The 15,847-nt window shown below is 38.0% G+C and overlaps 1 protein-coding gene across 1 annotated transcript; it reads right to left on the reverse strand.

The window, feature by feature from the left end:
- Nucleotides 1-6,601: 6,601 nt before the first annotated feature.
- Nucleotides 6,602-7,534, reverse strand: LOC105002007 (olfactory receptor 10G4-like). Its single transcript, XM_010858461.1, has one exon. The coding sequence runs from the start codon at nt 7,532-7,534 to the stop codon at nt 6,602-6,604; it is 933 nt and encodes a 310-aa protein (XP_010856763.1).
- Nucleotides 7,535-15,847: the final 8,313 nt, after the last annotated feature.

Consider the following 15,847-nt stretch of genomic DNA (forward strand, 5'->3'; position numbering starts at 1 on the left):
CCTTGCAGTCCAAGGGACTCTCAAGAGTCTTCTCCAACACCACAGTTCAAAAGCATCAATTCTTCGGCGCTTCAGCCTTCTTCACAGTCCAACTCTCACATCCATACATGACCACAGGAAAAACCATAGCCTTGAGTCCTCTAGTCAAGGCTAGATGGACCTTTGTTGGCAAAGTAATGTCTCTGCTTTTGAATATTCTATCTAGGTTGGACATAACTTTCCTTCCAAGGAGTAAGCATCTTTTAATTTCATGGCTGCAGTCACCATCTGCAGTAATTTTGACATTAGCAATTACTATTCTGTTTTTTATATCTATAAACTTGACTATTTGTTGTTGTTGCTGATTCCACATACATGTGTGATCATAAGATATTTATCTTTGACTTAGTTCACTTAGCTTAATGTCCTCAAGGTCTGTTCATGTTGTCAGAAATGGCAGGATTGCCTTCTTTCTCATTGGTAATTTATATTAAATATCCCATTATATATATGTGTGTGTGTATGTGTGTACACATATATACACACATATATATACTGTGGTGAGATATATCTATATCTATATCTATCTATCGCAGTCAAGAATGAAAGATAAGGTATTCCCTACAGTAACAATATAAGCATTGTACTCTGAATATTTTTCCTAGCCTTCCTCAAATGGATCCATGTTCTTTCCATAGAGTAACTAGTGAAGGAAAATACCACACCATTTTAAATTTCTTAAATTTTGGCTTTGCAAGCTGATAAATGGAGAGCTGAACCAAGTCTACCTTGGAAAAATACTTTACCCTGCAATTAGTTCCTAGTTCATAAGTGTGGAGTAGGAATTGATATCTCAGCATCTGAGAGAGTTTTCTTGTTGGCTTTCTGACCCTGGAGTAAGTAGGAGCTGTTCTAGGCCATGTGGAAGCCCTTGGTCTTCCCACTTTGAAGAAGAGTCATAAAAACTTTTGTTTTTGAGGAGACTCACAGAGGTTAATAGTACTATCAAAAATTAGAAAGATTCAGGATGAAAATTTTGATTACATTCCTGTTTAACTCTACAGGTGCAGAATGATACAGAATCATAGATTTAATGGTATAGTGACTAAAGTCACAGCTCCTGATCTAGATGTGGTCTGGTTAGTGTGTGTTAGGACAGCCACGAGTAAGGTGATCTCTAGCTGTTAATCGCTTCTAATTTGTGAAAATTTCCAAAACACAATCTCATGCATAAAAATTTTCATATACATAATAGTTACATGCATAGCACACATATTTCATAATGCTAAAATGAGATATGTGTGAACATGATCCAGTTCGAAACAAAATGTTGCGTGAACCCCTGGAGCATCCTTTGTGATTTTCTCCCATAGCAATCTCTTCTCTTGGTATGAGAGATAACAACTACCCTGACATTACTGTTAGCACTCCCATTGATGTTCATTTACCAGTAAGTTTACCAACTATGTTTCATTCCTGTTTTGAACTCATATAAATGGAACCATGCAGCAGCATTTTAACCTAAAAATATCTGCTTAAAATATTTGACTTTGGTGTCTGTAGTTACTTAAAATTTTAAAAAATTCTGTAGTATCTGTTTTATGAATAAGACTTTTTTTTTCTCTGCTTTTCTGTACTTCCTCTCTCTTCTTTTCAAACTGAACAACAATGTGAAAACATCAGATAATATCTTCTGAACAATAGTTTTTTTTCCTAAAGAAGTTCTCTTGATAATTTTTGCAAGGCAGGTCTGTTGGCAACAAATTTGTTTGTCTGAAAAAGTCATTATTTTACTTTCAAGTTGGAGGATAATAGTATTGGGTTTAGAAGTTCAACATGATAATTTTTTTTATCACCTTTTAAATATTTCACTCCACTCTTTTCTTGATTGCATGGTTTCTAATCATATTTCCTCTGAAATTCAGAGTGGTTTATGCATTTTGAATCCTACGTCCTTATCAAATTGATATTTTGAGCTTATTTCTCTCATTCTATGTGCTGTTTTTTTACCTTCTTCATGATGTCTTTTGGAGGATGTCTTATTTTGAGCAGTGTGGAAAGTTGAGGAGCCTGACACTTTCTGATTAATAAGGAAGTCCTCTCTATTAAGTATAGCATCTTAATTGACTTAATTTTTTTTTGAAATATAAAACAATCATAGTTTTGATAATTGTATTTTTATTACAGTGTTGCAATGTACTTTTATTACAAAGTTTCAATTGCCCATTGGGTAACTGAAGATCAGCTATTAGTATACATATATCCTCTCCTTCTTGAGCCTCCATCCCACCAGCGCCCCATACCACCCCTCTAGGTCATCACAGAGCACCGAGCTGAGTTCCCTGTGTTATACAACAGGTTCCAACTAGCTATCTGTTTCATACATGTTGGTGAACTAATGCTTCTTTCTTGATTCTTCCCACCCCTCCTTCCCCCACTGTGTCCACATGTCCATTCTCTACATCTGAGTCTCTATTCCTACCCTGAAAATAGTCACATCTGCACCATCTTTCCAGATTTCATGTCCAACTCTTTACAGCCCTATGGACTATATATATATATGCACTAATATATAGTATTTGTATTTTCCTTTCTGACTTACTTCACTGTGTATGACAGCCTTTAGGTCCATCCACATCACTACAAATGACCCTTTTTTCTCCTTTGCATGGATGAGTAATATTCCATTGTATATATGCATCACAACTTCTTCATCCATTCATCTGTCAATGGACATTTAGGTTGCTTCTGTATCCTGGCTATTGTAAATAGTGCTACAATGGATATTGGGGTACATGGGTTTTTTTGAATTATGGTTTTCTCAGTATATATGCCCAGTAGTGGAATTTCTTGCAATACCTGCCGTCTCATTTGGGATTCTCTTACCTTGGACGTGGGGTATCTCTTCATGGCTGCTCCAGCAAAGCACAGTCGCTGCTCCTTACCTTGGATGAGATTGCCCCTCCTGACCTTGAATGTGGAGTAGCTCCTCTCAGCCCTCCTGCATTGGCGCAGCTGCCTGTAAGAGAAACCCAAGTGAGATGGTTGCGAGAGGGCATCAGAGGGCAGACACACTGAAACCACAATCACAGAAAACTAGCCAGTCTGTTCATATGGACCACAGCCTTGTCTAACTCAATGAAACTAAGCCATGCCATGTGGGGCCACCCAAGATGGATGGGTCATGGTGGAGAGGTATGACAGAATGTGGTCCACTGGAGAAGGGAATGGCAAACCACTTCAGTATTCTTGCCTTGAGAACCCCATGAACAGTATGAAAAGGCAAAATGATAGGATACTGAAGGAGGAACTCTCCAGGTCAGTAGGTGCCCAATATGCTACAGGAGATCTGTGGAGAAATAACTCCAGAAAGAATGAAGGGATGAAGCCAAAGCAAAACAATACCCAGTTGTGGATGTGATTGGTGATACAATCAAGGTCCAATGCTGTAAAGAGCAATATTGCATAGGAACCTGGAATGTTAGGTTCATGAATCAAGGCAAATTGGAAGTGGTCAAACAGGAGATGGCAAGAGTGAATGTCGACATTCTAGGAATCAGCGAACTAAAATGGACTGGAATGGGTGAATTTAACTCAGATGACCATTATTTCTACTACTGTGGGCAGGAATCCTTTAGAAGAAATGAAGTAGCTGTCATGGTCAACCAAAGAGTCCAAAATGCAGCATACTTTGCTGGGACAATCAGCACATAAGAGGCAAATGTTGAATAAGAGGGAAAAAAGTTTAAATACATGAAATTTGATGCAATAACTTTATCTACTAATGGAAATATCTGACAAAATGAAGTTATTAGGGACTTGAACAAGGAAGGCAGGAACAGCATGTACAGAAAGAGAAGGCCCCTGTTTAGGATTGATATCTAAAATTATGACTGTGCATCAGAAGTTGGGGCCCTCAGTATGTATAAACATACTGGGAAGTGGAAAGAGTCTGTAGCAGGGAGAGCATCTTAAATAAATGATACCAACAATTATGAAGGTGGAATACTACAAAAAAAGACAATATTTTTCCTTGAGAAGTCCACACCTTAATGTGAAGCTCACAAATATATAGTGTTATAAAGCACTTAGAATCTAAGTCAGGCAGAGTTAGGGTAGCTAAGGTGCTTTTCATAGTATATGGGGGAAATACGTTTTTTTTTTTTTTAAAACCTACATTTGATATATAAACTACACACAACTGTACAAAATTCTCTTCTTTGTTGCTTCAGTGATTATTGATGTTAACTGATGTTTTGTCCTCAAAGAATTAAAAGGTTCCTGAAATTATGTTATACCAATACAGAATTTCACTAGAATTTCACTCCATGGGTTTTGATGCTGGGTATTTGGGTGCAGGGCTTCCCTGGGGGCTTAGATGGTAAAGCATCTGCCTGCAATGTGGGAGACCTGGGTTCAATCCCTGGGGCAGGAAGATCCCCTGGAGAAGAAAATGGCAACCCACTTCAGTACTCTTGCCTGGAAAATCCCATGGACAGAGGAGGCTGGTAGGTTACAGTCTCTGGTGTTGCAAAGAGTCAGACACAACTGAATGACTTAACCCAACCCATTTGGGTTTAACCTTAACCACATTCCTTACTAACTGTGTGAATTTGAGTAAGAAACCTGATCATCTTCAGTTTTCTACATTAGGTATCAGTAGTACCTATGGCATAGTGTTCATGTAATGAAAAGGTTTCTAGTAAAGAATAAATAAGGTGTCTAATATATCCCAAGCTCAATAACATTTATGTTTTTGCCTCTGAATTATTCCAGAATAATTTAATTCCATGTAATTTTAATGTTTCATGAACTTTATTGCAGTTAAATTACTTGAAAACTAGTAAATACAGAATATCAAATTTATTAAAACATTTGGAATAAATGCATTGTCAATAATGGTGTTAATCATGATACTAATTTATTATCAGTGATTTAAAGAAAACTACTTACATGCATCTTCACAAATACAGTATTTCTGAAGATGCATGAATCACTAGCCAATCACGAAAATGGTTCGTAAAAGCATTGAACTGAGAATCAGGCTATCTAGCTGGTGGTCCCAGGTTTGAATTTTAAAACTTTAATTAAGAAGCTATTGGATATTGGTACTGCTACTGTCCACAGAGTCACAAAAAGTCAGATGAGACTGAATGACCAATACTTTCACTTCTCAAAGCACTTTTACTTCTACTAACTCATTGAATCCTCCAAATAGTATTGCTAGAGAAGGTCTTTCACAGCTGAAAACCAGAGATACAAAGCATGACTATTTCTAACCTTATTTGAACCAATATTTGCTTTTGTTTACATGCAGTTATAGCACTTCACCCATTGCACGTAGAAGTCCACTTGTATGAGCTGTGTAGCTATGCACTGGGGGGTTTTTAAGGGTGTTTTGTCTTTACTAGGCCTGATTTTTCTAACTTGTGAAAGAAATATGTTGAAATCTCATGATGCCAAGTGATTTAATTACACATTAATTTTTCGACTTTCTTCTAAATAGGAAGCACCCTTGGCTCCAGCCTACAATGTAGGGTGTCCTTGTCCTAGAGCAGGTTGAGGTTTGGTGAATCTGAATTTCCAAGACTCTGAACTATTGAGAGAAGTTGAGAGAAATATTGAAGTATTGAGAGAAATATTGAGAGAACAGCATGACCTTCTTCACCATCCACAGTGAAATGACCCAGCATAGGATGGTTGTGCTGAATATGAGCATCTGGTCCATTAATACAGGAATTTAAGGTCAGATTATGTGATGGAGACTGGAGGTGTCTGATGGTAGCTTCCTCCTGATTGCACTGACAAAACCTGAGAAACCTCAGGGCTCTATGAAGGTGGTGATGGTTCCAGTCTCTGAAAGGAGCCTCTCAGATCCATAGCTTGGCCTGGCAGACCTACCTGGAGAGACAACAATCCTCTCAGACGTGTGGGACTCTTTCAGTGTGGGAGCACTGACCAGGGTCAAGAGGTCCTGGGAAGTGTGGGGTAGTTACCTTGGGACCTTCATGCAAACACACACACAGGTGTGCACACATGCACACACAGACACAGACACACAGACAGACAGACAGACACACACACACAGCCACACACACACACACAAACCTGAGGAGACAGGTGCACAGCTGTATTGATCAGTCAGTGACTCTGATAATTGTTGTTGTTCTTGAGCAGTATCCTCAATTTGTGTGCATAAGACATAAACAAAAAAGTATATTATCAACTTAGGTATATATAAATAGCTCACTATTCTGCATCCAAGATCCAAATTGAATATTCACTCTTTAAAAAGGTAAAAATCATGTTATATGTCAATTATATATGAATACAATTAGAGGACAAGGTAAAATAAACATGTTGCAGAGAAATTACTTCATAGATCAAAATTTAACATGTTTATCATAAATAAAAATTTTGTAATTTTTTCAATTTAAAAAATATCCTTGAAACAAATTTTCCTAAGAAGTTTGGATAAAGTTTAATACTGAGAACTATATACATAAAATATTTCACACTGATAAAATCATATATTGTACTATACTATATTGTATTTCTATGTTTCATTGTACTATTCTATTACTATATTTGTTAAGTGAGCGAGTGTACATTACAGAGATTATTAGCTCTGCAAATACACTATTTTGTCTTTAAGCTTCAACAGAGCTTTCTTCACGTCCTTGTTCCGCAGGGTGTAGACCACAGGGTTCAGAAGGGGCGTCATCACAGTGTAGAAAACAGCCACAATGCTGTCCATAGCCTCCTTGGAGCCTGGTCTCAGGTAAATGAAAACACAGGGAACAAAGAAGCAAAGGACCACAGTGCAGTGGGAGGCACAGGTCTGGAAGGCTCTCCATCTTCCCTCTGAGGTGCGGATCTTCAGGATGGAATGGACGATGGATACGTAGGACAGCACTATCAGGAGAAAGCAGCCTGAGGCCACCACCCCAATGTTGACAAAGATCACCATCTCCACGGTGGACGTGTCTGCACAGGCCAGTTTGAGGATGGGTGGTGCATCGCAGAAGTAATGCTGGATCTGGTTGGGTCCACAGAAGGGCAAACGGAACGTCAGTGTGGTCTGGACAGCAGAGTGAAGAGAGCCACTGAGCCACGTGGTTGTGGCCAGGATGGCGCAAGTCCTCCCACTCATCATGCTGGCATACCTGAGCGGGTAACTGATGGCCAGGAAACGGTCATAGGACATGACGGTGTAGAGGAAGCACTCGGTGCTGCCCAGGAAGTGGAAAGAGTAGAGCTGGGCCACACAGCCAGGAAAGGAGACAGGACTGCCTTCTGGGGACACCAGGGTCATCAGCATTTTGGGCACAGTGACCGTGGAAAACCACATGTCAATGAAGGACAGGTTGGTTAGGAAGTAGTACATGGGGGTGTGCAGGTGGGGATCCACTGTGATCACCAGAAGGATGAGAAGGTTCCCCACCACAGTGAGGACATAGATCACCAGGAAGATTCCAAAGAGAAATGTGTCCAGCTCTGGTGCATGGGGAAGGCCCGTGAGGATGAACGTTGTCACTAGGCTCATATTTGTCATTTCTCCAGGCTTTTGATCTCTCTTTCTCTCTATGGGAATATCAAGAGCATCCAACATTTAATTGAGAACTGAGAACCTATTCTCTATATAGAAATTGCATTATACATGGTAGATAACTCTAAAATTATACTCCAGTTTATTACAAAACTTCTTTGTTTTTTCTTTTTTTTAAAATTATTTATTTTAATTGGAGGTTAATTACTTTACAATAATTTTATTTTTAATTGGGTGTTAATTACAATGTTGTGATTGTTTCTGCATGGAATACCTTCATTATCATCCTCTGTGTCTCTCTCTTTCTCTCTCACACACACACAAATTGATATATATATATATATATACATATGCAGATGAAAGTACAAGAAATCCATTGCATGTATTTATTAATGCATCATTGTTATTGTTGTTCAGTCACTAAGTCATGTCTGACTCTTTGTGACCCCATGAACTGCAGCACACGAAGCTTCCCTGTCCTTCACCATCTCCCAGAGTGTGCTCAAACTCATGCCCATTGAGTCAATGATGCTGTCCAACCATCTCATCTTCTGTCATCCCCTTCTCCTCCTGCCCTCAATCTTTGTCAGCATCAGGGTCTCTTCCAATGAGTTAGCTCTTTGCATTAGGTGGCCAAAGTATTGAGGCTTCAATTTCAGCATCACTCCTTCTAGTAAATATCACAAATTTAGTAGCATGCTGCTGCTGCTGCTGCTAAGTCGCTTCAGTTGTGTCCAACTCTGTGCGACCCCATAGACAGTAGCCCACCAGGCTCCCCCATCCCTGGGATTCCCCAGGCAAGAACACTGGAGTGGGTTGCCATTTCTTTCTCCAATGCATGAAAGTGAGAAGTGAAAGTGAAGTCGCTCAGTCGTGTCCAACTCTTAGTGACCCCATGGACTGCAGCCCACCAGGCTCCTCTGTCCATGGGATTTTCCAGGCAAGAGTACTGGAGTGGGGTGCCATTGCCTTCTCCGTTTAGTAGCATAAAACAATTCAAATTTACTGTCTTACAGTTTTTTGAGTAAGTTCAGAGCAGGTTAAGAATCTAAACTCCATCCAGAATCCCTACAACCTCCCATATGACCCAGAAAATGGCAACACTCACAACACTGCTGGCCTCATGCTTGTCTTCTTTTAGATAGTTTTTCATGAGGCCCTGAGAACATAAACTTCATATGTTTTATCCCAACCACAGTCCCTGGGTAGGGACTGGTTTCTAATATAATGATACATATTACTATCTTAAATATATATGTATTCTTTAATGTTGGCTTTGTTAGCGATGACATTTCCCAGCACCGCCCCCATCTTCCACTCCTCATAAATCCAGGTGATACTCCCAGAAGAGAAGATAATTCTGTTAAGTATTTGATTCTTATTTAAAGTTACTACCTGTTACAAGAAAGAGAGAGCCAACATAAGAGAAAAGAGCATATGCCAGCTTGAAGTCAAGAAAAGTTGGAATTGTGTACAATGGAAAGTGAGGCAGAAATGATGTTTGTAACAATGCAATACTGTTGAGGTCAGGGTTATTATGAATTATTTTTTGAGGGAAGACTCACCAAGATAGGAGAATTGGGGATATCTACTCTTAGCAAAGCCTATACAAAATGGATCTGATCTGCAGACAATGTGATTTAAGCTACGTTAAAGCTATATTTTTCATATAAGAGCATAAATAATGGAGTCAGAGTTAACCCTATATATGTATAGACAGATATCAGAACTCAAAAAATGGAACAAATGTATCTCTAAAGTTTCTCCTGTACCAGGGGGATCCCATCATCAGGATAAATCACAATCAGGTTAGATAATGTATGAAAATTTTCATCAGGTGAATTGCAAGGTAGCCTGAGACCCGAGGCAGGAATATCATTGAGAGGTATGTGTTTGACTTGTCTGTCCATGCAATAGCAACTTAGTTGCTATTCATAGGTCCTTATTACTATTTCATACATACATCTATGTATTTATGTTGTGAACAATGCAGGGCTTAGTGGCACCAACTTCTCACTCAGCCCCTGCACAGTCAAAAATCCATATGAAACTTTGACTTCCCAGAAACTTAATGACCAATAATCTACCACTAACCTTCCCTTACTGATGGCATAGCAATAAATTAACAAATATTTTGTATGTTATATGTACCATATGCTATACTTGTATAATAAACTAAAGAAAAGAAAATGCTATAAAGAAAATTATAAGAAAATACCCTTATTGTACTGTATTTATGGATATTGCAAGTTTATGTCAACTGTTTACAAAGGGAATCACCTGTTTTAGCACTATTTTAATGTTGTCATTTTAGGATGGAAGACACTGTAGGTGTTACTCATATCACTAATATTAGACATCAAAATGAAAAGATAAGTGAAAAAGAAATTCACATTTATTTACAGCTATAACAATTCATGCATTGATAATGAAGATGTAGTTAAATGATTGCCTCAAGGTAGCCTAGTTCATACACTAATGAATGAATTGTTAGAAAACTCCTATGCGATACAGTATTACAGCTATATTCATTGTACAATATTAACAACATTGTTACTTAAAAAAAAAACCATATATCTGTGATGATAGGCTAATGTAGTTTCTTCCATTATGATGAAGAGAGGCATTCTGTATGGGAATGTAACTCTTTGAAAGTAAAGTTGTAAAATGGCACAAAAGCTAACACAATATTAGTTTTATGTTAAATGTCACTCATCTTTGCCTCTTTAAGGATATACTAGTATCTCCATATGTTTTACGTATTCATGACATACCTAACAGTTTCTTAATTTTTTTGATATTTCTAGGCTATGATTTCTAGGTGACTTTTTTCAAATTGTTGCAATCTCTAAGAACTTTCCAATATATTTATTCAAAAACTCTGTAAATGGATGAGTGTTCAAACTTGTTTTATTCCAGGTTCAACCATATGTGTGTGTGTGTGTGTATACATATATGAGAGAGACTTGATGACTACATTTAGATGGAAGTCTAACAATCCCCAAGTAACTTAACTCTGAATAAGTTTAAGAAGGGAAACAAGAGGAAATAAGAGAAATACACCTTTCTAAGAACTCACCTTCTAGTATGTGATTCATTTCAGTATAAAACTGATCTGTGCTTTTGGTTGTTGTTGTTTATACCAAAATCTTACTTCCTACATGCTATGTTGAGATACTTGTTTGCAGGTTACAACTAAAGGAACACACGCTCCTGCGATTGCTCAGTGAGAAAGAGTGCTTGATTTCTGTTCAAGAACCCCACTAGTTTAAATGCAGAGAATGGGAACTAACACAGCTGGATGGGTAGGAGATTATCTTGATTTAGTGTCTCAAGGGATAGGATTACTCTTGAGTCTTCAGGTTCCCTTGATAAGCAGAGGAACAACAGAAAGATTAATAAAAGGTTTTTAATAATCATGCATATTTCTCCTATGTGCTGGTTACTTGAATCATCTTGAGAAGAGTTCGTGTCTTTCAGAAACTAATATTTATACCTAAGAAGAAAGAAGGATCCAGTTACCCCATCCCCTCAAAGGGGATGCAGGTAGACTTGTATCTGCTTTCTCTGAACTTAAAATGGTCCAGAAATTATAACTCTCATCACCTGCTGCCACTTTTCATCTCACTGTCTCTCTTCCACCATCTTCTTCAGGTGACTTAAAACATCTACATTTCCAAAGATTTTTTATTATTTAAAATTTTAGAGAGACTTTTCTTATAGAAATACCTAAAGATAATTATTTCCAAGTTGATAACAATAATAAGATTCTATTGCTGACACATGTTTTATGGTGGCATGACAACTAAAAGCCAACAGAATATCCCTAAGGAGGAATGGGTGAACAAAATATGCTACATTATAAAACATCAAGCAGCTATATAAAAGATTGTAACAACAGCAGTTAACTTTGTAGGGTTTTCATGAGATATTTTCATGGGGGCATATATGATGCACATAGTGTAGATAACATTGTGCCATTTTTTAAAGAAAACAATGACAGTTTATATATTATAAAAGTATTGATAAAGTAGCAGAAAATATAATTATTAAACTAATCTGGGGTTGAGGGGTGGGAGTGAAGGAAAACTAAAAAAAAATACAAAAATAATAATATAGCATATATGATATAATGTAATTGTATTTAAATTATATACATTATCATATGCATAAGGAAATCAGAAAATATAAGAATTAGATATTGATTTACTGATTGAAGAGTGGCCCATAATATAATTTTTAAGTGAAAGAAAGAAGGGTAAACAAAATTTTATGTGTCAGCTAAAGCATACCATTATACTTTCTCATACACACTCACACATAACAACCCAGAAAAGCCAAAGAACCAAACTTGTAAAAGGAATAGGAAACTGGTAGAATTATTGCAAAATCATGCCAATGAATATCTGGTGAGGGTCCACTGCTATCTCCATGCAGTTTAGCCCCACAGAGGGTCACCACAAACGTAAACCTCCTAAAGCATGGCTGGCATGAAGTCAGTCCTGCCTTTCAAAACCAGATGTTGCCAGTGCTATCACTGCATCATCCAAATTCATTCTCCCTTATATGTGCTTGTTATTGTTGCTTGCTTCTGATCCAAAGTCAAGGTTGATAAATTCTGTTGTTCAAGGCTAGATCCCATACCCATGTTCTGTATTTGCTATGAAAGTGAAAGTCACTCAGTCATGTCCGACTCTTTGCTACCCTATGGACTATACAGCCCATGGAATTCTCCAGGCCAGAACACTTGAGTGGGTAGCCAGTCCATTCTCCAGGGGATCTTCCCAGCCCAGGGATCGAATCCAGGTCTCCCACATTGCAGGAAGATTCTTTACCAGCTGAGCAACCAGGGAAGCCCAGGAATACTGGAGTGGGGAGCCATTCCCTTCTACAGGGGATCTTCCCAACCCAGGCATCAAACCGGGGTCTCCTGCACTGCAGGCGGATTCTTTACCAGCTGAGCTACATGAATGGGAAACTATCTGGTATTTTGGCTTCTATAGCAGAAAGCAGTGCCACATACACAGAGAGTATAGAAGATACACAGCCAAAATATATGAATAAGCAAATACATCAATAACAATCCATGACAGTTCACCACAAAGATCACATACAAGTTGTAAACATACTACCCCTTGGATTTATACACACACAATATCAGCACCTAAAACAACGCAAGTTAATTCCTCATGTCACTCCTCTCAGAGAAAATGTCATGCTAATATATCACCGTTTATTTCATACAGATCAAATCTGGAGTCTCAAAAAATGTATAGATGCATTTTGTCCATAAATCACAAAAAGTGACACATGGATAAAATAATAAAGTTATCATGAACCTGTCTTATATGTGACAATGGAGTGAATGGAGGGGAGAAAATTAAAACACAAAAATAAATGTACACTGAAACAATGCAGAAAACACATGGAGAAGGTTGGATACTGATTTCCCAAATGGTTAGGAGGTAACAGCTAATATTCATGACACTCTCTTCTTCAACATTTTATTATCAGGAAATTCAACATGCCAGTGTTGCCAAAAAGATGAATCAAACCATTATTTCTGCAACACACAAACATGTTTGAGCTCACTAAATTAGGTTACAGTCATTTGCTATTAATTTTTCCTTCTGGATATACTCAAATGCAGAGGCATCCCATGGAGTTACCTAGATTCACTGTCTGGATTGGGCTTCCCCAGTGGCTTAGTGGTAAAGAATTCCCCTCCATGCAGGAGATGCAGGAGATACAGGTTCAATCCCTAGGCCAGGAAGATCCCTTGGCAGAGGAATGGAAACCCATTCCAGTATGCTTGCCTGGAGAATTCTATGGACAGAAGAGCCTGGTGGGCTACAGTCCATAGGGTCGCAAAGAATTGGAAATGACTGAAGCAACTGAGCACAGCACTGCACTGTCTGAGTAAGGAAGAGGGCAAAGTACAAAATTACTGCCTATGCATTAGTACAGTATCAGCATGTTGTTCAGTAGAGGGATAAAAGCCAGTCATTCTACAATTTTGTGTTCATATGACAGGCCAGATAAGTCTTATTATACATTATGCCAAGAAAGTCTCTCCATATGAAAATAGGAAGGCATGTTTTCCCTTCTATGTCAGGACCTCATTGAGATTATTTGAACTATTTATTTAGTGCTTCAAGAATAAAATGAAATAAAAGAAACTTGAGGATAAATAAGAAGTTTGTAGTTAACGTAAATACCCTGCTATATATAAAATAGATAAATAACAAGGGCATATTTTATAGAACAGTAACTATATTCAATATCTTATAATAACCTATAATGGAAAATAATTTTAATATATATATATATGCATATATACATATATATGAGTACACATATATGTATATATGTAACTAAATCACATTTTGTACACCTGAAACTACCAAAACATTGTGAATTAACTATACTTCAGTACAAAGTGGTTAACAAAAAGAAACAAGTAAATAATAAGAATAAACAAAACAAGTAAAAATAAATGAAAAATAAGATGAAAAATTCTGGCCTATCCTGACCTAGTTCCCCACAAATGTGGCCACAACCACCGATATTCAGCCCCAAAACCACTAATTTTTTTTTTTTTTGGAGCATAATTACTTTTATTTTATTTTTTAATATAAATTTATTTATTTTAATTGGAGGCTAATTACTTTACAATATTGTATTGGTTTTGCCACACATCACAACCACGGGTGTACACGTGTTCCTCATCCTGAAGCCCCCTACCTCCTCCCTCCCCATACCATCCCTCTGGGTCATCCAAGTGCACCAGCCCTGAGCATCCTGTATCATGCATTGAACCTGGACTGGAGATTCATTTCATATATAATAGTATACATGTTTCAATGCCATTCTCCCAAATCATCCCACCCCTTTGCCTCTCCCACAGAGTCAAAAGGACTGTTCTATACATTTGTGTCTCTTTTGCTGTCTTGCATACAGTTACCATCTTTCTAAATTCCATATATATGCATTAGTATACTGTATTGGTGTTTTTCTTTCTGGCTTACTTCACTGTGTATAACAGGCTCCAGTTTCATTCACCTCATTAGAACTGATTCAAATGTATTCTTTTTAATGGCTGAGTAATACTCCATTGTGCGTATGTACCACAGCTTTCTTATCCATTCGTCTGCTGACATACATCTAGGTTGCTTCCATGTCCTGGCTATTATAAACAGTGCTGTGATGAACATTGGGGTACATGTGTCTCTTTCAAATCTGATTTCCTCAGTGTGTATGCCCAGCAGTGGGATTGCTGGGTCGTATGGCAGTTCTATTTCCAGTTTTTTTAAGGAATCTCCACACTGTTCTCCATAGTGGCTGGACTAGTTTGCATTCCCACCAACAGTGTAAGAGGGTTCCCTTTTCTCCACACCCTCTCCAGCATTTATTGCTTGTAGACTTTTGGATAGCAGCCATTCTGACTGGCATGAAATGGTACCTCATTGTGGGTTTGATTTGCATTTCTCTGATAATGAGTGATGTTGAGCATCTTTTCATGTGTTTGTTAGCCATCTGTATGTCTTCTTTGGAGAAATGTCTATTTAGTTCTTTGGCCCATTTTTTGATTGGGTTGTTTATTTTTCTGGAATTGAGCTGCAGGAGTTGCTTGTATATGTTTGAGATTAGTTGTTTGTCAGTTGCTTCATTTGCTATTACTTTCTCCCATTCTGAAGGCTGTCTTTTCACCTTGCTTATAGTTTCCTTTGTTGTGCAGAAGCTTTTAATTTTAATTAGGTCCCATTTGTTTATTTTTGCTTTTATTTCCAATATTCTGGGAGGTGGGTCATAGAGGTTCCTGCTGTGATGTATGCCGGAGAGTGTTTTGCCTATGTTCTGCTCTAGGAGTTTTATAGTTTCTGGTCTTATGTTTAGATTTTTAATCCATTTCGAGTTTATTTTTGGAATGGAGAAGGAAATGGCAACCCACTCCAGTACTATTGCCTGGAAAATTCCATGGATGGAGGAGCCTGGTAGGCTACAGCCCATGGGGTTGCAATGAGTTGGACACAACTGAGCGACTTCATTTTCTTTCTTTCTATAGTTCGTTTTGGAGAAGGAAATGGCAACCCACTGCAGTATTCTTGCCTGGAGAATCCCATGGACAGAGGGCTGGTGGGCTACAGTCTATGGGCTTGCAAATAGTCGGACAGGACTAAGCAACTAACACACACACATGGTATTAGAAAGTGTTCTAGTTTCATTCTTTTACAAGTGGTTGACCAGTTTTCCCAGCACCACTTGTTAAAGAGATTGTCTTTAATCTATTGTATATTCTTGCCTCCTTTGTCAAAGATA

Source organism: Bison bison, unplaced genomic scaffold (genome assembly GCF_000754665.1).
Source record: "Bison bison bison isolate TAMUID 2011002044 unplaced genomic scaffold, Bison_UMD1.0 scf7180017864388, whole genome shotgun sequence".
Classification (NCBI taxonomy): Eukaryota; Metazoa; Chordata; class Mammalia; order Artiodactyla; family Bovidae; genus Bison; species Bison bison.